Below are 24,902 nucleotides of genomic sequence, written 5' to 3' on the forward strand. Positions count from 1 at the left end.
GCTTATTCGTAGGCCAGCCACGTTTGAGAAAACCAAAAAGTACAAAAAGATTCTGACCTCCTGATAGAGGCAGTCCTTTCTACATATATACGGAGAACCCGTACCACCAAAAAAAACCACGCTCTTTGGAGGACAAACCAAAAGAAATAAAGGCTGGAACCTCAATCTCTTGGTTAAGGTGGAAAGATGACACCACCACGGTGGAAAATCAGAAAGGGTGGATGACAGGACAAAGTGCCCAAGTCTGACACCCTCCTAGCAGAGGCAATAGCAAACAGAAAAATGACCTTAAGCGTAAGGCATTGAAGGTCCACAGACTCAAGAGGTTAAAACGGAGACTCTTGAAGGGCATTAAGAACAACACAGACAGATCCCATGGAGCCACAGGGAGGCTGAATCCGTAGTAAGCCCTGAGTGAATGTATGAACGTCAGGAATAGATACAATTTTTTGCTGAAACCACACAGACAAGGCAGAAATGTGAACCTTGAGGGAGTCCAGGTGAAGTCCTAAATCCAGGCCTTGTTGCAAAAAAGCCAAAAGTCTGGAAGTACTAACTTGTATGATTCATAATTCTTAGCAGCACACCAGGTGAAGTAAGAATTGCAGACTCCATAATAAATCTGTGCAGAAGCCGGTTTGCGGGCCTTCAACATAGTTTGAATAACCGTCTCAGAAAATCCTTTGGCCCTCAGGAGTGAAGCTTCAAGAGCCACGCCAACAAAGCCAGTCTTGCCAGATCCTGGTAAACACAAGGGACCTGAACGAGGAGATCTGGGCGTTGAGGAAGTAAACGAGGACGCTCGATCAAGAGACCCTGCAGGTCTGAGAACCAATGCCGTCTGGGCCACGCTGGAGTGACTAGTAGTATTCCTCCTTCTTGCTTGAACTTCTGTAGTACCCTGGGCAGGAGTGACACTGGAGGGAACACATATGGCAGCCGAAAGTTCCATGGAATCGCCAGTGCATCCACAAACGCTGCTTGAGGATCCCTTGTCCTTGCTCAGAAGAGCCGAACCTTGTGATTGCGTCGAGACGCCATCAGGTCTGCATCTGGTAGACCCCAATTGTCCACAAGAAGTTGGAAGACCTACAGATGAAGGCTCCACTCCCACCCTATACGTCCCGACGACTGAGGAAGTCCGCTTCCCAGTTGAGGACCCCTCGAATGAACACAGACTATATTGCTGGCAGATGGCGTTCCACCCATCGAAGAATTTTTGACACTTCCATCATTCCTATTCGGCTTCGCGTACCGGCTTGATGATTTATGTACGCCACCATGGTGGCGTTGCCCGATTCATACAGAACAGGCCTGTTCCAGTACAAAGGCAGGGCCAGTTCCAACGCATTGAACACTGTCCGCAATTCCAGAATGTTTATCGGGAGGAGAGATTCCTCTCTGGTCCACCGACCCTGGAGAGTGTTGCTCCAACACCGCGCACCAACCCCGCAGACTGGCATCCGTCGTTAAAAGGACACAGTTGGAGATCTAGAAGGGACGACCCTTGCTCAATTGTTGGTACTGTATCCACCAACTCAGTGACAGATGAACCTCCGGAGACAAGGAGATCATTTGAGACCTGATCCGGTGAAGCAGGCCGTCCCACTTGGCAAGAATCAGCTTCTGCAGAGGGCGGGAATGGAATTGAGCGTACTCCACCATGTCAAAAGCCGAAAACCATGAGACCTAGCACTTGCATTTGCCGAATGTATCGACACTTGCGGCCGAGATAGGAAGCATCGAATCCTGTCCTGAAGCTTCAAGACTTTCTCCTGAGACAAGAACAACCGCTGGTTGTGAGTGTCCAACAACGCCGCCAGGTGCACCATGCTCTGAGCAGGGACCAGGGAAGTTTTCTTCCAGTTGATGAGCCACCCGTGGGCTTGCAGAAACTGGATCGTCAGATCCAGATGGTGTAGGAGAATTTCTGGGGAATTCGCCAGGATCAACAAGTCGTCCAGGTACGGTAGGATCCTGACCCCTTGACGGCTGAGTACAGCCGTCATTACCACCATGACCTTGGTGAAAACTCACGGAGCTGTTGTCAAACCAAAGGGCAACGCCTGAAATTGGTAATGGAGGTTGCCAACCGCAAACCTCAGGTACTGCTGATGCGACACTGCAATGGGTATATGCAGGTAAGCATCCTGTATGTCCAGGGAGACCATATAATCTTCAGGTTCCAAGGCTAGTACAATAGAGCGAAGAGTTTCCATACGAAACTTGGAGACTCTCACAAATCTGTTCAAGGACTTGAGGTTGAGAATGGACCGGGATGACCCATTCGGTTTCGAGACTAGGAATAGCGGTGAATAGTACCCCTTGCCTCTCTGAGCCAGAGGCACCTGTACTACCACTCGTGTGTCCAGGAGGGACTACCACCGACTGAAGAGTTTTTGCCTTCATCTGATCCGAAGGGACGTCTGTCAGGCAAATTCGATGAGAGGGACGATTCTTGAAGGATACTGCGTAACCTTGAGTGACGACTTCCCGTGCCCAGGCATCGGAAGTGGTCCTCAACCATTCCAGGGTGTACACTAGAAGTCGGCCGCGCCACCCTGGGATCCCCGCCCCGTCATCCGGCAGGTGTGTCAGTTTTGGAAGCAGGCTGATGGGCAGCCCAGGCCCTTTTGGGTTTGGGCTTATTGGGTTTGGAGGTGCGAACCAGTTTCGGTTACGCCTGACCTTTCGCTTTCCCGAAAGGAGCGAAATGGAGTACTTTTAGCCTTCGGCACCAAAGGAGCAGTACTAGGTAGACATGCTGTTTTAGAAGAGGCTAAGTCAGCCACTATCTTGTTGAGGTCTTCTCCGAAGAGAATGTCTCCCTTAAAAGGGAGTACCTCCAGGGTTTTCTTAGAGTCCAGATCCACCGACCAGGACCGTAACCAGAGAATCCGGCGAGCCAAAATGGACGTAGTGGAAGCCTTGGCCGCCAGAATACCGGCATCAGAAGTCGCCTCCTTAAAGTAATGAGACGCTGTGACAATATATGACAAGCATTGTCTAGCATGATCAGAAGCGTTGGACCGCAACTCCGCCTCCAGCTCCTGAGCCCACGCTTCCACAGCTTCTGCAGCCCATGGCGCTGCAATGGTGGGCCTATGTGCAGCACCGGTTAGTGTGTAAATTGCCTTTAAACAACCCTCCATGCGCTTATCCGTCGGCTCTCTCAGGGACGTGACAGTAATTGCAGGCAGAGCTGAGGATACCACCAGCCGCGCCACCTGCAAATCCACTGGCAGGGGTGTTTCCCAATTTTTACTAGCCAGCATCTTCTTGTGAGGCGTGAATTTCTTTCCTGGATTTCCCCAGGACTCCTGACGTATGTCGACTAAATGGTCAGAGTGAAGTAAAACTTGTTTAACCACTTTCTGACGTTTAAAACCTGTCCGGTTTCTTAGGGGCAGCGTCAGGCTCCGGGTCATCATTAACTTGAAGAATGAGCCCGATAGCCTCCAACAAGTCAGGAACATCCACCTGTGAAACAGCTTCCGCATCAGAATCTGTGGGGTCAGTATAAACGCCATCCTCATCAGCCGAGGTGTCTGGTACGTTGGTGGATTGTGTGGAAGTAATTGCCAGCTTAGAGGACCCCTTGGTCTTAGGCGGGCGAGTCAGTGATTGGTTCAATTGCTGTAACCGATTGGACGTTAGTCTAGTTACCAGCGTTTTCAATAGCGTAGAGAAGGTAGCCCAAGGCGGGTCACTTTGAACCCGCGTTGCTACAGTCCCACTGGGGGGTAAGGAACCCCCAGAACCTGAACCCTCAGCTGCTATGTTGTCCTCAAATGTGTCTGCAGCGTCAACACCACACAATGTGGGATCAGCCCCAGCACCGTTGCCCTTTGTAGCTGACAATCAAAAGCTCAATGCAAGGCAACAGTACAATATCAGCAGCACAATACTTGACAAGAACCCTCTGTGCAGTGTATTTCAGCACAAACAGGGAATTCTAGAGGTATATGGTGACTAGAAATCAGAGAAAAATACACACTGAGTATATCCTGTGAACTCTCTATATTAATGATATACCGGACGCACTTAGCCCCCTCAGGTTATAGAATATAGGGATAGCAATCTGAGTGAGATACACGAAATGGAGGTCACACAGCAGCTATATGCACACACACACACAGAGTCACAATTTGTACAATGCAGAAATGATGACACGCAATAAAACTGCACTAGACCAGCAATACATAGTAGTACTATGAATAGCTATACACTATAATGACAGCACTCAGTAAAAATCAAATTAAACTGACATGGTGGTGCAGGGTCCTGGAAATTGATACAGATACTCACTTTTGCAAAAGAAAAGAAAAAAAGACCAGCACTCACGTTTTGATGATGAAAAGAAAAAAGGGGTTTATTCCTTACAGAAGAAACATCTGGACATGATCCTAGTACTACAGCCCGACAGCAGTTTCAACTCTCCGTGGTAAAGACTGGATGTACATCACAGGGTACTTGTACTATATAACCCTGACTAAATGTACTTTTTCTTAAACTAATACTGACAGCAGACATGTAGAATACTTAAGTGTCCTGTAAAATGCACAGCGCTGACAGGCAGGCGGCTTTCCAGAGGAGGATTTGCCCAAACAGTCCCAGGATCAGCTCAGCTTGTCCTAATGGCACCCAAACGCAGACAGGGAGTGAGGGAGAGAGATATGCAGCTCCATGGCGGGAGCATTTACTCTAAATGGCGCCCTGGGGCAGGGGGAGGGGCTACAAGTCAAAGCCTTATCACCCTGCTGGACTTCACCACCGGGTACTGGGGGCTTAAAGAAATGGTTTTATGAGAGAAAACCGAACTGTGCCCATGCCCTGGTGGTCTAGTGGGGTCCCTGTACTGCCACAGTGTCCACTGGCCGCACGGGATCGCGATTTATAGCGGGTTCCGCCAGGGGGACCCACTTACCTCCTCCCTTAGTGCAGCCACATGATCCAGGAGAGCAGCGGTCGTGTGTCTAACAGGAAGAAAACCGGAGCCTCCACTGTAGGTACCCGGCAACCAGGGCGTGGGAGTGTACAGCACTGCTGGGGGAGGTGATGGAGCTGCAGCAGGAGATGTCTGACTGACATCCAGCACTTACAGTGCCTCTGCTGCAGCCCTTGAAGTCTTCATTTATCTTTAAAAAGCTTTTTCCTAGGGCTGCTGGAGCAGCCCCCCTGTTGTATGCCTGCTTACTGCATGGCACCAACTACAAAACTGAGCGGCGGCACTATGCATTCTGGGAAGAAGGTCAAAGCTTTGAGCCTGTTGGTGCCTTGGATCAAGATCCTACTCTACACCCCAATGTCATTCCCTGTGGAGACCAGTGTACCCCACAGCAGAAAAAAACAGTATATCCTGTGGAACACTATATGGTATACGAGACCCTGACGCACTCAGATCCCCAGGGTACAGAATATAGTGATAGCAATATGTTCGATACACAGAATAGAATCAACATAGCAGCTATAGGCACACACAGTCACAGGTAAAATGCAGAAATTATTACATATAAACAATAAGACTGCACTGGACTAGTAATACTACATAGAGATATGTATGTATACAGATATAACAATGCACAGTAAACACTGGATGTATATCATAGAATACTTGTACTAAATATTCATATAGTAGTGCACTTGTTCTTAACTAACACTGTCTAAATGATATGTAGAATACTTAAGTGTCCTGTAAATGCGCAGCGGTTTTACAGAGGAAACAGTGCCCAGCAGTACCAGGATTAGCGCAGCTCTATGAAATGGCGCCCCAAACGCCGACAGGGAGTGAGGGAGAGAGAGAGAGAGAGATGCAGCTCCAGGGCGGGAACACATGCTGTAGATGGCGCCTGGAGCTGGGGGAGGGGCTACAGGTCAGCACCTTATCCCCTCTGCTAGACTTCACCACTGGGTACTACGGAGCCTATAATAAACAGATTTTAGTCAATTCGACCTGTGCTCCCTGCCCTGGTGTATATCGTGGTGTCCCTGCACGGCCACAATGTCCACGCCAGTGGCGAAGTCAGTCTCCTGGGTCCTTGACCGGATTGTGATTTCGGTGGGTCCCACCGGGGGACCCTCTTACCTCCTCCCTGAAGTGCGGCCACGCGATCCAGGAGAGCAGCAGCGGTAATGCGTGCCTGATGACCGGAGCGCCTCCGCTGCAAGTACCCAGCAACCAGGGTGCGTGAGTATGCAGCGCCGCTGGGGGGAGGTGATGGAGCCGCAGCACAGAACGTCAGCCTGACATGCCTGTGCTGCGGCCCTTGAAGTCTTTTCTTCTTAAAAAGCTCTTATTAGGGCTGCCTAGCGCAGCCCCACCTGTTAGCTGCATGCACCAACTTACAAACTGAGATCCAGTGCCTGGAGGCGGGGCTATAGAGGCGGTGCAGTGCATCCTGGGAACAGTCAAAGCTTTAGCCTGTTAATGCCTTGGATCAAGATCCAACTCTACACCCCAATGTTATTCCCTGTGGAATACCAGTGTACCCCGCTGCAGAAATAAAAAAATTTCGCTCAAAAGGGCCATTCTGAGCGAGATCTTTTATAATCTTGCCCAGTGTATACACTTAATGTCCTTATTGATGCGCGCTCCTACGCATCATTAACGACCCCCTCCCTCGTCTAAACATGTACAGACGAGGAAGGTCCTCATTAATGACAGCCATGCTGCATGGGCGTCGTTCCCCCTGCTGTCGCTCCCTTACACGCTGGCATCAGTAAGTGTGTATGCACTTGCCGATGGCGGCACCCCACTGCTGTCAATATCACCGACAGATTGTTTAGTGTGTATGGGCATTTACTTGCATAAGTAAGCCCACCAACATAACATCGTTGAAGTTGTTTTGTACAGACAAATGGGGTAAAATTCCTCCAAGCCGATGTTCAGGACTAATCAACTACCAGAAATATTTAAATGCAGTTATTTCTCCACAAGGAGGTCATACTAGATACTGAAAGAGAAGGTTCATATACTTTTGCCACTCAGATATGAAATCTAGGAAAATTTTACTTAAGTTAAAATAAAATAAAAAAGCACACGTAATTTGCCTCATTTGTTTGATTTGGTTCTCGACCTACTTTTACGACTTGTGTGAAAGTTTGAGGTCGTTTTAGGCCAAATTTCAGCAGAAATAGAAAATTCTGAAGGGTTCAAAAACGTTCAAGCACCACTTCATGCAAGCTATGAGAGGATAATGCAAGAAAGAAAGAATTCTTAATAAATAACATCAAAATGCATGGCATAGAACGGTCAGTTTGAATCTATAGGAAAAGGAGTACAATCCATTAAACTTTTCAATAGTTAGATATGGATAGACTGTCCTAATGTGCATCACATCATTAACCAACAGTGCATGAATTCCTATTCTGATATATTACATGCAGGATAATGGAATCAAATTAAAAGGACAGTGAGTTAAGCAAGATGAGCCACACTTAACATCATTTTGCATTTTCCCTGGGGATACAGATCTAATCCTACAGGAATATATGTCCCACCATACTAGTGAGGTCTAAATTCTGTAAGAATACAAAAGGGGAGAATTAAATAGTTTGTTCAGGTGCCCATGAGTAATGGCCAGCAGATGGAGCTATTGAACTGTTTTGCCGATTGAGTGCGACTACATTATCTCTGCTCACAACCTTCTGAGGTGGCAAGCCAAAATCTGCAAAAAGTCGGCTGTTCGAGAGCTCAGGCGCCCAAAAAAACGAGATTTTTTTCTGAATAAAGAAATCATACATAGTTACTCTTCATTATAAATCTGACATTACATCAGGCAAGAAGTGTGCTTTACTGTAGAACCTTCAGCTTGACAATAACAAGACCGTATTTCTTCAGACGTTTACAAGCCTACTCTGCTTGAACACTTACCTCTCATAAGACATTACCTTTATCAAGAGTACACAAGGTACAGCTGATCTTGGTTTACACAAAATGCCGTTTAATTCATAATTTCTTATCTTTAATTTTGAAATCTTTTTCTGCCTTTTTGCAGCATATAGTACCAATAAAAGGTTTGACATTTTTACAGATGAAAACGCTTTATATGGCGAACCATTTGTGGTGCCATATAAATAAAATGTAATAACGGTCAGTGCACATAGAAAAGCTACTACTTTCTTTTCATGATGGTATTTGTAAAGGTTGCAAGCACTTATTGAAAATAAATAGCATTTTAGGGTCCAATTTCCCATAGTGCAGACTACATTTTGTAACGTGTAGATGACTAGCCATGTATATCTGAATCATCTTTTTACAACTCCTAAGTTTTCACACAGTTTGTTCTCATGCCACCTGTGGTACACTGCCCAGTTAGCAGTCACTATGCATACGCTTGCAGTTCTCTTCACGGAAAGCTCACGTATATGAAAGCCTTTCTTAACTTTAATTAAAGTGGTGGGGTTAAGGGTCTGCTTGTAATAAAAAAAAAAAAAATACAAAAAGAGAAAGAAAACATAGCACTATAACTAAGCAGATGCCACAGATCAGAAACAGGGCCACCAATAGCACTTTTGTAAACAAAATATATCAACCATAGACTACTAGCATGTCATTGATACTATGATCACAACACTTCCATCCACCTAAGAATAATAATAATTGTTATTGAACACCTGCAGCCACTCTCCTCTTCAATTGACAACATCTAGCTAGTTGACTAACGGGGTCTACACATGGTGCGATATTAACTAACAATATAGACTATATACTGTAGTCCAGTGATCTCCAACCCGTAGCTCGCGAGCTACCGGTAGCTCGCCGTAGTATTTTCGGTAGCTCACGGGCTTGGGCAGTCACTGGCACTTAATTTTTTATATAGTGCCGGCCGTCAGCCAGAGCTCGTGGACCGGCAGTGGCCGCACCTAATTGGCTGCCAGACCACGAGTTTTGATTGGCTCACTTACCGGCACCATATTTTAAATGTCCGCTGCCGGAGACTGTCAGCCTCACCGCAGCTGCTCTCCGGACTTCACAGGAGAGGCGCGCTACGCTCTACTCCCCTTCCGTCCCTCATACAGGAGGAACAGCACCGGCGGCAGTAGAAGAAACCAGCAAGGGTTAGCACTGTGTGGGGCATTGCTGGGAGGCACTGTATCGGGCACTGCTGGGAGGCATTATTTGTGTATCTGGCACTATGCGGGGGGGCATTACCTGTAGTTGTGAGGCCACACCCACTTTCGCAGGAACGCACGCGTGGGAGGGGGTAGCTCCTTCATAGGTTTTATTTTCCGAAAGTAGCGCACAACCCAATTAAGGTTGGAGACCACTGCTGTAGTCCATATCGGTAGAAAACATAGTGCATATCACACTGGGTGTATACAGTTTGCGATGTCGATGCGCGCTCCCGCGGGGTCGGTATCGCAAGAATAAAATAGACTGTGCAGGCAGGCCAATATTGACTATCGGTAGTTCATGCCTCCGGGCAGTTCAGGGGGAATAGAGTCGATATCGGCCGTAACCTGAATCGCACCAGGTGTACTCAGCATTAGGGAAGAATCAACCACCAAAACTCAATCTCTTTGCATTTCACGTCTGTCCTTTCTGTGGCAACTTTGGAAGAAACGGACTAAGCACCAACAATTCGATACTACAGAAGTGCAAAAGAGCTGGTATAAGCAGCACTGGAAGAGTCACAAACTTTTAATGCTGGGCAAGGATGATTGTTAAGCCAGGTACACACTAGGCGATCACAGATTGCAGCAGACAGGACGACCGATGTAACGATACATTGGTCGTTCATACACACGCATGATATATTGTTCATTAGCTGCATGTTGTTGGCCGCTTGGTCATCCCATTGACTGTGCAGCACAGCAGATGAGACGACCCAGATGTCTGCACATGGGAGCGTGCAGTAGTGCATACACACTACCTGTTGTGCACGATATGACTGTCCGATCCGCCAGATAGAAAGACATATCACCTAGTCACTAGTGCGTACCCAGCTTTACAAACAAGCACAGAAATGATTTTGGTGGAACAGACTAGACCAGTCAGGGTAAAAAAAAAAAAAAAAAAAAAAAAAAAACATAAAAAAAAACAAAGAACAATTGAAATACTAAATGTGTAAGAAGTTACAGTAAACAGAATATAAGAAATGATAGTGGAGGCTCCATACTAACAGAGTAGCTGAATTAGTTGGATAACGCCATATTTATATCTATAATTAATGTTTATTGTGTAATAATGTAATAACAGAAGAAAAAAAAAAACTGTATACAGAAAAAGCTTCTCACGGCTTCCATTGGTTTTTCTGATTTCTTTGGTAAGAGGTCTAGTTGTATCTTACCTATCAGTGTTATGAAGCCCTAGCTAAGTGGTGAATCCTGTCTAGTGCTTTCAAACTCACCAACCTTCTCATAGACATTGGATGGGGTCATCAAACAAAACCTGATGTTCTGAATGATGGTATCTGTGTGCCTCCAGCGTCTCCTATCATGTCGCAGCCAGGCCTGAACAGCTTCATATAGCTCTATCTCGGGGAACCGGCTCAGGCGGTCATTGTCCAGGTAGCTCTTAAGCTTCTCAAAGCTAAGGTAGGAGAGGAACTCAGGCCTAGCCATAAGGGGTACAAAGTTTTCGAGTAGAAAGGAGTCAAGCTTCTCCTTGATACCTTCAACATCAACACTGAAATCATCCAACAGCCTCATGATCTCTGCACAGTTGTCCAGACAAATCTTAGCCATGAGGAAAGAGCAACAAAACTTTACTACTTCTGTGAGCTGCACATACATAGCGGCCTGCAGAATTTCATGGACGGTAGCCATGCTAAGGTCAATGTTACCATAGTACATGAACTGGAGGACATGGCTGAAGCCTGTGGCCGTCAATCCCTTCAGGTAGATCTTGTCCTGGTCACGTTCTCGCATGTCTGCGGTGAACATGATGCGAAAGTAGTCACTTTGCGTGGCCAGCAGCGCTTTGTGTGCCTGGAACTGGTGATCCTCTATCACAAGGGTGACATCAACCAAGAGGCCTTCTTCATATAGTGCTCTGAACCCAGCAGAGACACTGCTACCATGGATTGAAGAAGAGTACCCTTCCACGTCCCCAGCCATGAATCACCTAAGAAACACATTAAGACACTGGTTCATTATATCAACATAATCCTATGAAAACAAACCTACTGTCTTGATAAAAAGTTGCATATATGTACAATAATGATAAAACATAACATTGCAATGAACAGTACACGTACACATCTTCCACCATGCAACGAGAGAGAAAGGCAATGGTAAAGTACATCCGAAACCTATTACTAACGGGTGCTTTACTTTGCAATCCAGGAACATGAATTTCGATTCTCACTCATCATACGATTTGTGATTTTACACATATTATGGATAAGATATGTTACGCACATGTAATGGGAATGTAATTCTGGGTTCAGGCTGCAGAATGTGCGCTAATATGACTGGCCGCCCATATTCTGAGCAGCAAGTATCTGATCGCACAGCCCCACCTACCACACGTCAGGTGCAGGAGATCTGTCTCAATTTGGCGATAACTATGCAGATGTACGAGAAAGAATAATAAGCAACTCTGGCCAGACGCCTATGACACACACACAAAATTATTCTTTGTTGCCGCCTAGAAATGCCCAGAGGCCAAAGAGAAGTGGCTGAGATGCACAGGACTATGAAGTGCTTGTAACTTTGCAGAGATGTGTAAGCAGCCCACCAGGCATGAGTCATATGCCAAAACTTGCCAGATGCAGCTGCATTCGAACGTGCGCGCGACTGAGAATCAGACCCTAGGTGCACAGAGCCCTAATGTGGGAGGTAACCTTGGACAGGGGTTATCTTGTACTTAGCCATCTGCATATGTGAACAGCAGAAAAAACATGGAATTAAAATGAAAACGTTCTGTTAGCTGCAACATGTCATCGCTAACACTATCCATTGTTGGCCCTGCTGCAGGGCCGACAGAATGTAGCTAGCGACCTGCGGGAATGCACGTATCATGGGTACACACTAGACAATGTACCAGATATGCTGCTCCGTTCCTCGGGATCGGGCAACATATCATCCTGTGTGTACGCTGCTTAAGGGGTAGATTTACTAAAGCTTCTATAACAGATAAGTGGAGGTGTTGCCGATAACAACCAGATTCGGTTTATCATTTTGTAAGACACAATGGAGAAATAATAGCTGCAATCTGATCGGTTGCTAAGGGCAACACCACTGGGGTGCAGTTAAAATACTGGCTGTTGGGTTCCTGGTGTTCAAGAGACTGACGCCGGAATCCCGGCAGCTGGTGAAACACCGCCGGACGGAATCCCGACTTCTGCAGGGTAATCCCACTCAGTTGGTGGGTCCATGCCACCGAGTGGGAACATAACCTGTGGCGTGTGAAGCAAGGGGACTTGACGCCTTGCTGCCGGGATTCCGATAGACAGGATGCCGCTATTTGTATACTGACAGCAGTCATTCCATCTGTCGGTAAAACATACCGATTCCACAACACTAGCCCTAAATCTCCTTGCAGCAATCCACACCAACCAGATATTTAGAAGCAAGAATTTAATTTTTCCCTATACAGTGGCGTATCTATAATGGGTGCAGTGTGTGATACAAATGGGCCCCTCATATCTACGGAGCCTATACATGCTTCTTCAGTACTAGTACTCACCTCTCTGCCTGCAGCAGCCCTGCAAAACAAGTAAAATGGTGCAGCGCCCATTTTCATGGAGATTTGCACATGAGTAGGAAGGGAATTGCAGGGAAGACAGGTGTTGCGCAATTTTCCTGGTGTCCTGCACAAGCGCAATAGACTAGCACTTCACTAGAGTCTATAAATGCAGTCACTCAAAGAGATTACTTCAAATTCAGAGGGGATTGGAGTTCCCGGAGTTATTTAATTCAGCGCAATGTGATGCCAGACGAGAGGATTTCTTCTTGCACCCCTCCCTCAGGGGGTGCGAGCAGAAACCAGTCAAAAGTACTGGCACGATATGGTTTACTGCGCTTAGCGTTTCGGCAACAGCATCGCGCCGGGTAGTTAAGTCGGAGAATGCCTGTTTGAGACTAAACTCCCTGTTTAGTACGAGAGAACCGGCCTTCTCTGACATAATATCGCGCTGAATTTATAGCGCCGGGAGCTCCTTCCCAGCACTATTCAATCCATGCTGAATTGAACACAAAGACACTACACTATGGTGGGGTAATTCAGAGTTGATCGCAGAAGCAAATTTGTTAGCAGTAGGGCAAAACCATGTGCACTGCAGGGGTGCGGGTGGATAATAGGATTTTGGTACTTAGCAGGTAAATCCTTTTCTTTGAATCCATAGGGGGCACTGGAGTACTCTTGGGGGATATGGACGGCTTTAACAGAACAAGGCACTGAATATTTAAATTTAGTAACTCTCCTCCCCTCCATATTCCCAGAGTACTGCAGTGTTTTTTACGGAGCCGAACAGGAGCGACAGAGAGGACAACAATGGAGAATGACATATAATATAACGGACAACAATAAAGTTGACACATAACGTTACTGACAACTAAACAGTTGACACCATAACCGATAGATCTTGAAAATGTGAACCAGTCGGTGAGAATGTGTTACCATAAGATCCTCTGAACTTATCACAAACCAGGTAAAACTGCTCTGAGTGGGCGTCCAGTGCCCCCTATGGATTCAAAGTAAAGGATTTACCTGGTAAGTGCCAAAATCCTATTTTCTTTTTCATCCACTAGGGGTCACTGGAGTACTCTTGGGACATACCAAAGCTTCCCCGTGGGCGGGAGAGCTGTTTGGCACCTGTAACACTAGGCGGCCGAAGCTAGATGCTGATGCCGCAAACGTATCAAACTTGTAAAAGCGCACAAACGTGTGCACTGATGACCATGTAGCCGCACGGCAAAGCTGCGTCGTAGAAGCCCCACGACTAGCTGCCCATGAAGTTCCCACAGAACGTGTGGAATGAGCTGTTACTGATGTAGGCGGCTGTAACCTAGCATGAAGGTAAGCCTGACGTATGGTCAGTTTAATCCATCTGGATAAGGTCTGCTTAGAAGCTGGCCAACCCGTCTTGGTAGCATCATAGAGAACAAATAACGTATCCGTCTTACGAACTGTAGACGTTCGGGATACATAAACGCGTAGTGCGCATACCACATCCAAAGTTCCAGAATCTTCTGTTAACACAGGAACTACTATTGGTTGATTGATGTGAAAAGATGACACTACCTTTGGCAAGAAAGCGGGATTCGTCCGAAGTTCCGCTCTGTCATCATGAAACACCAAATACGGTGGCTTGCATGACAAGGCACCCAAATCTGAAACACGCCTTGCCGAAGCTAAGGCTAGGAGAAAAATTGTTTTCCAAGTGAGAAACTAAATATCCACTTGTTGTAAGGGTTCAAAATATGAAGACTGTAAAAAAAAAAAAATCTAAAACCAGATTCAAGTCCCATGGCGCTGTAGGTGGAATGAATGGAGGCTGTACTCTGAGGACACCTTGCAGAAAGGCGTGTACAGACGGCCATAAAGCCAATCGTCTTTGGAAGTAAATTGACAAAGCAGATACCTGCACCTTTAGTGTAGATAAACGCAGTCCTCCATCTAACCCCGTCTGTAGAAATAACAAAAGACGGGATAACTTGAAAGATTATGTCGGAAACTTCCGAACTTCACACCAACCTACATAGACACGCCAAATTCTTTAATAATGAGCTGCCGTAACTGGCTTCCTAGCACGTAATATGGTTGGTATAACCGAATCTGGAATGCCCTCTCTTCTGAACAGCCACCCCGTCAAACGCAGCCGCGCTAAATCAGGGTAAAGGAACGGACCCTGTTTTAAACAGGTCCGGACGAAGCGGGAGCGGCCAAGGATAGTCTGCGAGTAGTCCGCAGAGATCAGATGACCAAGCTCTCCGAGGCCAATGAGGCGCCACTAGTATGACTGTGGCGGACTCTCTTTTGATCCGTTTAAGCAACAGAGGGAGCAGCGGAAACAGATACACAAGGCTGTACGGCCACGCGATTGCGAGAGCATCCACTGCCACTGCCTTTGGATCTCGCGTTCTGGACACATACTGGGGCGTTCAGTGATTGTGGCGAGATGCCATCAAGTCCACTTGAGGGTAACCCCACCTATGGACCAACATGTGAAACACTTCTGGATTTAATGCCCATTCTCCTGGATGAAAATCACGACGGCTGAGATAATCCGCCTCCCAGTTGTCCACTCCCGGAATGAACGCTGCCGACAATATCACTTGGTGATGCTCGGCCCAATTGAGGATTCGAGCTACTTCCCGCATGGCCATGCGGCTTCTCATTCCTCCTTGTTTGTTGATGTACGTGACCGCTGTCGCGTTGTCTGACTGCACCTGGACAGTGAGACCGAAGCATGTGCACTACTTGTCGTAGCGCATTGTAAATTGCCCAGAGTTCCAAGACATTTATAGACCGCAATCTTTCGTGATCCGCCCAGAGACCCTGGAGCTGACAATTCTGAACTACAGCTCCCCAACCTCTGAGACTCGCGTCAGTCGTTAGAATTATCCAATTCCAGGCGACAAACCGTTTCCCTGCGGTTAGATTGTGTACTTTGAGCCACCAGAGTAGAGATACTATGGCCCGTGGAGACAACCTCACCCTCTGGTGAATCTGCAGATGCGAGCCCGACCACTGTGCGAGCACATCCAGTTGAAAAAGACGTGAGTGAAATCTTCCGAACTGAAGCGCTTCGAAAGCCGCCACCATTGTGCCTAACAGGCGAATGCACAAATATACCGAGACTGTGCGTGGCTTGAGCACTAATTGTACCAGATGACGAATAATCTGTACTTTCTGTTCTGGTAGGTAAATTCTTTGATCTACCGTATCGAGAATCATACCTAGGAATTTAAGTCGTTGAGACGGAATCAGATGTGATTTCTTGAAGTTGACAATCCAACCGTGCTGAACTAGTACATTGTACGTTAGCAATGCATGTTGGAGGAGCATCTGTTGAGACGGAGCTTTGATGAGCAGATCGTCCAAGTACGGAACTATTATCACTCCCAGGGATCTGAGATGAGCTATCATCACAGACATCACTTTGGTGAATACCCGAGGCGCTGACGAGGGGCCAAGCGGTAGAGCCTGAAGCTGATAATGGTTCTGCCGTATCGCAAAACGCAAGAACCTCTGATGAGGTGGCCAAATCGGAATGTGTAAGTACGCATCCTTGAGATCCAGCGCAATCATGAATTCCTGTGGCTCTAAACCTGCAATTACTGACCGCAGAGCTTCCATCTTGAATCTGTAGTAAGTGACGTACTGATTGAGGCCCTTTAAGTTCAATATTGGCCTGACCGAGCCATCCGGCTTTGGTACCACAAACAGACTGGAATAATAACCCTGACCTTGTTGGTGTACAGGGAATGGAATCAAAACTGCTGAATCCAGCAGAGACTGAATGGCAATTTGCAGAACCGCCCTCTTGTCGTCCGATACAGGCAGTCCTGTCTTGAAAAACCGCAGTGGCGGGAGACAGTCGAACTCTATCTTGTAACCTTTTAAACACAAATTGCGGATCCACCCATCTGTGGATGTCTGGAACCACGCCACATGGAACGTCTGAAGGCGTGCTCCCACAACTGGAGATCCGAGATGGGCTGGGAGCCCGTCATGCCACTGGCTTGTCGGTGACCTTAGCGTCCCGACGACTGGCGTTGGTTTGTTGAAAACCACGTCCTCGACCTCGTCTATCAGGCGTGGCTGTTCCTCTACCATGGCCTCGAAAGGGCTGAGGTCTAAAGGATTTGAACGCCGGGCCAAAGTATTTTCGTCTAGGTAAAGTTGGAGGCAATGGTAGGAAAACAGACTTTCCTCCCGTGGCCTCAGAAATCCATTTGTCCAATTCAGGACCAAACAACTTCTCACCACCGTAAGGTAACGCCTCTATACCTCCCTTAACCTCTGCCTCCGCTTGCCAAGACCGCAGCCAGAGTGCTCGCCGTGCCGTAACTAGCGACGATGAAAGGCAAGAAGTGAGCTGACAGACGTCAGTAGAAGCTGTACATAGATACTCAGCAGCTTCACAGATTTGATCAGCGAGAAGTATAAGGTGATCGTCATGTAGGCCAGACTTGAGTTCTGTTATCCATACCATTAGTGCCTTAGTTACCCATATGCCAACCAACCCAGGTCTAAGCAACACTCCTGCTGCTATATACATGGACTTTAGCATAGCTTCTATTTTCCGGTCTGAAGGGTCTTTAAGCGTAGTAGCCGTTGGTACTGGTATGGTTAATTTTTTTGTAAGTTTTGACACAGACGAATCCACCATTGGCAGATTTTCCCATGTAGATGTCACAGACTCCGGAAATGGGTAACTAGACTTAAATCGGCGAGGTATAGAAAACCGTTAATCCGGATTCTTCCGTGTTTCTACTAACATCTTATTAAGAGATTCCAAAACAGGAAAACACATTGGAGATCTTTGTCGTTTAGTAAATACGACTTCATCATTTATCAGAGGCTCCTCAGTCTCTGTAAACTTGAGAGACTGACGCACTGCCCTGATGAGATTATCAATGCCTGGGCTGTCAAAATCTTCACTATCTGACTGCTGGTCTAATTCGCCCTCCTCACCCTCCTCTTGCGCAGTGAGGTCTGGCATAGAATCGTCAGAATGCAACATAGCAGAAACTGGTAAATCATAAGACAAATTAAATTTATCCCTTCTACCCAAAGTGGACTTGGACCTTTGGCAAGGCTGAGACCCCTCCGGTAGTTCTGGCAGTCTCACCCGAGACTCAGATCTTGCCGCTTCCCGCTCGTGTCGAGCGGCAGACAATTCTGATTGCAACTCAGCCATTACATCTGCTAGCATTGCCCATGGAGGGTCCGGGGATGAAACCGGCTTTGAAACCGGAGCGGAAATTGTATTCATAGCTGAATTCACAAAACATACTGTACATGTGGTAGATCCATCCGGTAACATACTCTTACAGACATTGCAGTGAAACTGCTTTTTTGTTTTTGCTGGTGCCTTACTCATTATGCAGACAGACAATACAATATACAAAGACAGACAACTTGCACGACTCAGTAAAATTGTTACTAAGGTGTGTCTATATCTATATGGCGAAGTGCAGTGCACGTGGCCAATACTATATGAAACCTGATCCAAAATTCCCACTAACACCCCTGCGCCATCCGGTGGTGTAGTGTTGTAGGACAGGAACGTTCTGGAATCACAAACAGGAAGCATGGTTAAAATGGCCCCCATGCCATGCTTACAGTTATAATCACAGTGCAGGTTATAAATCGTGTAAAGACATATATAACCTTAATAGCCCATGCTATTCTTACAACCCATGCAGCCTTTTCTGCTGCCGCTATGGGCATCATACACTTCTCTCCCCCCCGTGCAGCTGCGCTGCCTGAGAAGACTTCTCCCCCCCCACCCCTCCTGTGCTCCGTGTACCGCTGTCTCTTTGCGGGAAGCGGGTACAGGGAGCACGCTCTATAGAGCAGTAAAGCGGCGGTATGGAGTGGGCGGAAGTGCGGCCGGCGTACGGGGCTCTGAGCGGCGTGTCTGAGCGGCTCTGGCAGGCGCTTATAACACTAAACAGCGGGGGCGTCTAGCACTGTAAGCGGCGGGCAGCACACATAAAGTAAAGTGTTCCCCACACAGCGGGGCGGCAGCGTGAGCTGACCGCCCCGTCCCCCAACATACCTGGACGCCTGTGGTGAGGGGCTATGACGGGCTTCTTCTGTAAGCTCCATCCAGCCTTCCTGCAGGTAGTTCTGCTCTTGGCTGTGAGGGTGCTCTGTAGTGAGGACCGACACGCCAGCAGCTGCTTGTAGCAGCTTCCACTATCCCGGACCCACGCCTTATGGTAAGGGGGGGAAGGGATGTGCAATAAAGTTTAGAAAAAAAAATTAAAAATAAAAAATAAAATAAGTATAAGTGCTGCAGAGCTAGCACTCGTGCTTGTTCTACTGTGAGCACAGAAAAAACACTGAGGTACTCCGGGAATATGGAGGGGAGGAGAGTTACTAAATTTAAATATTCAGTGCCTTGTTCTGCTAAAGCCGTCCATATCCCCCAAGAGTACTCCAGTGACCCCTAGTGGATGAAAAAGAAATAACATGTGCACAGAGAGTTAGATTTGGGTGGGGTGTGTTCAAACTGACACCTAAACTGCAGTGTAAAATTAAAGCAGCCAGTATTTACTCTGCACAGAAACAATATAACCCACCAAAATCTAACTCTCTCTGTACATGTTATATCTGCCCCACCTGCAGTGCACATGGTTTTGCCCAACTGCTAACAAATTTGCTGCTGCGATCAACTCTGAATTACCCCCTACGGCCGACTGCTAGAGAGAGAGAGAGAGAGAGAGAGAGAGAGAGAGAGAGAGAGAGAGAGAGAGAGAGAGAGAGAGAGAGAGAGAGAGAGAGAGAGAGAGAGAGAGAGAGAGAGAGAGAGAGAGAGAGAGTCCGACCAGATGGAGACTGAACACAGGTTCCCTCCTCTCTTAATACACCCCTGCCCCTATATAATTGCTCCAACTTGCAGTTTATACAGGACCTTGGGAGTCATCTCATACACGCTCTATTTTTCCACCTACCCAGAATAATGCAAGATAGAGAACTACCACCATTTGCAGATTCATTAAATCATGTATCAATAATACACAAAATATCATACACATGGCCTAGTTCAGACCTGATGCAACAGCAAAACTTTTCTCTAATGGGCAAAACCATGTACACTGCAGAGGTGGCAGATATAACATGTGCAGAGGGAGTAAAGGTGGGTACACACTGGCCGACATATCGGCCATTCTGTTGAACGGCCGATATATCACGGGTCCGTCGGCCAGTGTGTACGGGCGATATGTGTGAACTCAGTCCTTAACAGACATATCACGTCGGCCTCGCAGCACAGCCGATATATTGGTGTGTCGCTGTGTGTGTACGGGCGGTTGGCCGGCCACCCGTACACATGCTGCGGCAGCCGGCGGTGATTGACAGCTGAACTGGGCGGGCGTGTACACACACACACACCCGCCCAGTGTGACGTCAGTCCCCGATGGATCGGGCAGTGTGTAAGCTCAACACTCTGCCCGATCCGTCCATAGATATATCTGCCGATCAACTGATCGGCAGATATATCTACAGTATCAGTGTGTACCCACCTTTAGATTTGGTGTGGTATGTAAGGTCGACAGTAACTAGGACGACCACTATTGGTCGACAGTAGCTAGGTCGACAGGTCAAAAGGTCGACATGAGTTTATGTTTTTTTGGTGTCGTTTTCTCCGTACAGTGACCGGGAACACCAGTTAGTGCACCGTGTCCTCTCGCATGGCTTGCCATGCTTCGGCACGGTGCCTCGCTCCGCTACCGCTGGCTCGGCACAGGTTGCTATTCCCAATCATAGTCTACGTGGATCGTTAAGTATGAAAGATATCAAAAAAAGAAGATTTTTTTTTGTGAAAAACTCATGTCAACCTTTTGACCTAGAACATGTCGACCTAGAAATTCTGACGACCTAGTTACAGTCGACCTAGAGACCGGATCCCCTTTGATTTGGGCGGGGTGTGTTCAAACTGAAATCTAAATTGCAGTGTAAAAATAAAGCAGCCAGTATTTACCCTGCACAGAAACAAAATAACCCACCCAAATCTAACTCTCTCTGCAAATGTTGTATCTGCCCACCCCTGCAGTGCACATGGTTTTAGCCCATTAGAGAAAGATTTTGCTGCTGCGATCAGGTCTGAATTAGGCCCATAATACTTTTAAAAGTGATGTGTTTTTTTTTAAAGCACTTATCAAATGCTTGCTGTAACTCCTTATACAGAAAAGTAAGCAAACATGCATTAATAAACAAGATCAATACTCCCAAAAATAAAAATGTAGCTGAAAGGTACATATGCACAGGTGATTTATTTGTGCTGATCATGCAATCAAATGGTATAGAACATTCATATCACATGATACATATCTTAAGGCAAACAATAGGTGCCCAAGGCGCAAATTAAAAATTATTTTCTGTAGCACCTATAGGGTTGGATTCAATTAGCTAGGAAACTTTTCAAAGGCTTGTAGCCCCAGGTTTTAACGCCCAAAGCTATTCAACTACAAGTCCCACGTGCTCACACAGTAACCCACAAATTCTGGATTAAGGGGTCTATTCATGAAGTAGCGAAAAATGTGGAGAAGTGAGCCAGTGGAGAAGTTGCCCATGGCAACCAATCAGCATTGAAGTAACATTTATAATTTGAATACTATACAATTTTACAGAACCGCTGATTGGTTGCCATGGGCAACTTCTCCACAGGCAGACTTCTCCGCTCTTCACAGATTCATGAATATACCCCTAATACCCCTTTTACACCGCCTGAGATATCCCGGGATTTTGCATGGGAGCGCGCAAAATCCCGGGACTGCAGACGGTGTAAAAGGGTCCTTCTCCTAAACCCCGGGTCCATTTTCCCGGGATTCCAACCCAGCTTGCAAGCAGGGCTGTACACGGGTAAAACCCAGGGTAGGAGGCGGTGTAAATGGGTAAGCTGGGTCAGCCGACCCAGTACCCATTTACAGCATGGCAAACCTCCCATACCGCAGTGTCCGGCGGGCAGTCGGGAGGCTGGGAGTCACGGCGCACGCTGTCTATGCAGACAGCAGCGCTGTGCTGGTTTCCATGCAGCGGCTGGGGACATGGCACATGCTGTCTATGCAGACAGCAGCGCCACGTCTGGTGCCTGGAAGCGCGTGAGACTGGAGTCAGCACAGTAGCTTCCAGATTGCTGGGCTTGCCCCCAGCGTGACGCTCCAGAGAATCGGTCTGCATGATTTCCCGGCGCTTGGAGATGACATCATCTCGAAGCGCCGGCCCACAAGACACTGCACCCGGGTGCAGTGTAAACGGTACTCCCGGATCGGCACTGCGGTATAAATGGTTGGAGTCCCGGGTTTGACCTGTCTTGGAACCGTGTTCAAGTCCTGGGTCAGACCCGGGAATTTGGTGTAAAAGTGGTATAAGTGTGTGTCCAGAGATAGGGGTTAATGTGTTGGCTGCAGAAAGAGCAGAAAGCCCTACTTACCACAGATTTCTGTTAGAGCCTCGGGAGGGTGCGATCAGAATCCACGTTAAAAGGGTCTACACACGGTGCAATATATCTACCGATATGGACTATATAGTCCGTATCAGTAGATATATCTCCATATAGTCCAATATATCACTAATTTAGTCCATATCGGTAGATATACCACCATATAGTCCAATATATCACTATTTAATCCATATCGGTATATAGCCACGTAGTCCTATATATCACTATATAGACCATATCGGTAGATATATTGCCATATAGTCCTATATATCACTATATAGTCCCTATCCGTCGAAAACCGTGTATCTTGCACCATGTGGAAACACCTTGCGAATGCCAATGCACGCTCCCGCAGGACTGGCATCTCAAGGAAAAATTGAGGTGCAGGCAGAGCCACTATTAACTATATCGGAGGTTCATGCCTCCAGCCACAATATAGTCAACTTCGGCCATTAGCCTGCATTGCACAGTGTGTAGCAATCTTAAGTGCAGCCTGCAATGGAATTGCCCCGGGTATTTAACCTGGGAGCTACAAGCCACACAGGTAATTGAATCTGGCTCATATTTTGTCAAATTAAACCTGCAAAATCTTACTTACTGAAACTTGTCATTAACACATAAACAGCAGAACCCTGATACATTGGAGAAAGATATATAGCTTTTACAGATCTATCTACATATATCTATAGCAAATTTTGAGGAAGAGGCTCAGGCTGCAAACTGCTCAGAAAATAACCATGATGTGGAGCAGGGATGATAAATCAGCATTGTCCTGTAAAATGCGACAACTCCCAGCATGCTGCAATTACCACGGCATGCTGGGACTCGTAGTTCCACAACATCACAGGTTCTTTTCTCTTGTCAGGGACAGGTGCATACAAACAGAAAGAATATGTACAGTATGGCTTTAAGATAAGGTGCAGAGGGAATGGGGCTCACCTAGCAGCAGCAGCAGCGTGCACACTGAGGGGACCGGTCCTGCACGGAGCCCTGAATGTAACATCCGGCCTTCACCGTCAACCCGTCGCCGCCCTGTGCAAGCCCCGCACTCACGTGCTCATCGCATCCCGGCCACGCCCGTCCGCCCGGCTCCGTTATTCCATCACCACCCAGATCCTACTGCCTGCAGCGCCCAGGCCTGGAAACAGCCCTACCACCAGCCAGCGCCGGATAACGCGTCACGCCGCCGTAATACGGGATTGGAGCCTTTCCTCCATCTCCTTATCTGATTTGCCAAGTTTTTCCCGTTCAGAACCGCCCTTTCCGCCATGACCCGCCGTTACCTATGTACAGTATGCTTCCTTTCCCTTAACAAAGATGGCGGCGGCCAGGCGGCTGCTTTGGTCATGGGAAAATCCGTACTCTGTTATGGCTGGAGCGGGGCAGAGATGGGACGGGAGCAGATCAACTTGACTATTGTGTTTTTTTTTTGCCGTTGCATTTCATTAGAACAAAATGCTATGGATATAACTGGAGCAGACCGTCTCTTTAGATTGGTGTGAAAACAGATTTCAAATGTGTGTATTGGACTTTGCTAGTGAAGCCCCTCATCCTTTTGTTATCCAGTCTACACTACAGGTCAACAGTCAGTAGGTCGACTACTAACCGTTGACATGGTCAAAAGGTTGACCCGGTTATTAGGTCGACATTTAAAAAGTCAACAGTGCTTATGGTCAACAGGTAAAAAGGATTGACTGGTTCAAATGGTCGACACACAACTTTATAAGGTTTTGTTACTTTTTTTTTTTTTACATGTTCGTACTTAATCATTTACCACATGGACTATGGGAATAGTATCCTGTGCTGAGCGCAGTGAAGCACCATGACCGCAGTTTGACGGCAAAAACGACACCCAATGTTAAATGTTGTGTCAACCTTTATTTTTGTTGTGTCGACCATTTTCAATGTCATATCTTTATGTGTCAACCTTTTGTATTGTATATATTTTGCCTGTCGACCTACTGCCCATGTCAACTATATGGGGACTGCCTGTTTACTGTCTAGTGACCCATACCCCATCCTTCTTATGTTCTAAATGTTGATTCAAGGCAATTCAAAGTTTTGCAGTGAATGCAGCACAGTTATCAACAACAGTATCAGTGAACCCAATTTACTGTAATTAAAGGGGAGGTGGGGAGGGGACCAGTTGTGAATGGTAAATCTCGGTGTGTATGATAATGGTGCTCCAGCCAATCAGCTCCCAATTGTCATTTTTCAAACACATGACCGTTAGGTGCTCACAAGTTTTATCAGTAGTTGATAAATGAGCCCCATTATGTCCATCCACTTTATTTCTCTGCAAGGCTAGTAACTAGGGGTCTGTTTATCAACAGGTTTTAGCTAACTAATACTTGTGTACGATAAATGGTGCTCCAGCCACTCAGCTCCTGTAATTTCTCTTGCGTCCTAGAGGATGCTGGGGACTCCGTAAGGACCATGGGGTATAGACGGGCTCCGCAGGAGATAGGGCACCTAAAAAGAACTTTTACTATGGGTGTGCACTGGCTCCTCCCTCTATGCCCTTCCTCCAGACCTCAGTTAGATCTTGTGCCCAGAGGAGAACGGGTGCACTGCAGAGAGCTCTCCAGAGTTTTCTGTTGAAAAAGAATTTTGTTAGGTTTTTTATTTCTCTAACGTCCTAGTGGATGCTGGGGACTCCGTAAGGACCATGGGGAATAGACGGGCTCCGCAGGAGACTGGGCACTCTAAGAAAGATTTAGTACTACTGGTGTGCACTGGCTCCTCCCTCTATGCCCCTCCTCCAGACCTCAGTTAGAATCTGTGCCCGGACAGAGCTGGGTGCATTTTAGTGAGCTCTCCTGAGCTTGCTAATAA

The 24,902-nt window shown here is 47.1% G+C and overlaps 1 protein-coding gene across 1 annotated transcript in view; it reads right to left on the reverse strand.

The window, feature by feature from the left end:
- KLHL15 (kelch like family member 15) overlaps positions 1 to 23,330 on the reverse strand; it is a 63,028-nt gene extending 39,698 nt beyond the window's left edge. The window contains exons 1-2 of the mRNA XM_063956232.1: positions 23,007 to 23,330; positions 10,357 to 11,068 (exon numbers count right to left, since the gene is read on the reverse strand). Of these exons, the coding sequence (XP_063812302.1) occupies positions 10,357 to 11,061 (705 nt within the window). The 5' untranslated portion in view covers positions 11,062 to 11,068; positions 23,007 to 23,330. The remainder of the gene's footprint in view (positions 1 to 10,356; positions 11,069 to 23,006) is intronic.
- Positions 23,331 to 24,902: the final 1,572 nt, after the last annotated feature.

The sequence above is a fragment of the Pseudophryne corroboree genome, chromosome 2, assembly GCF_028390025.1.
Source record: "Pseudophryne corroboree isolate aPseCor3 chromosome 2, aPseCor3.hap2, whole genome shotgun sequence".
NCBI classification, from domain to species: Eukaryota; Metazoa; Chordata; class Amphibia; order Anura; family Myobatrachidae; genus Pseudophryne; species Pseudophryne corroboree.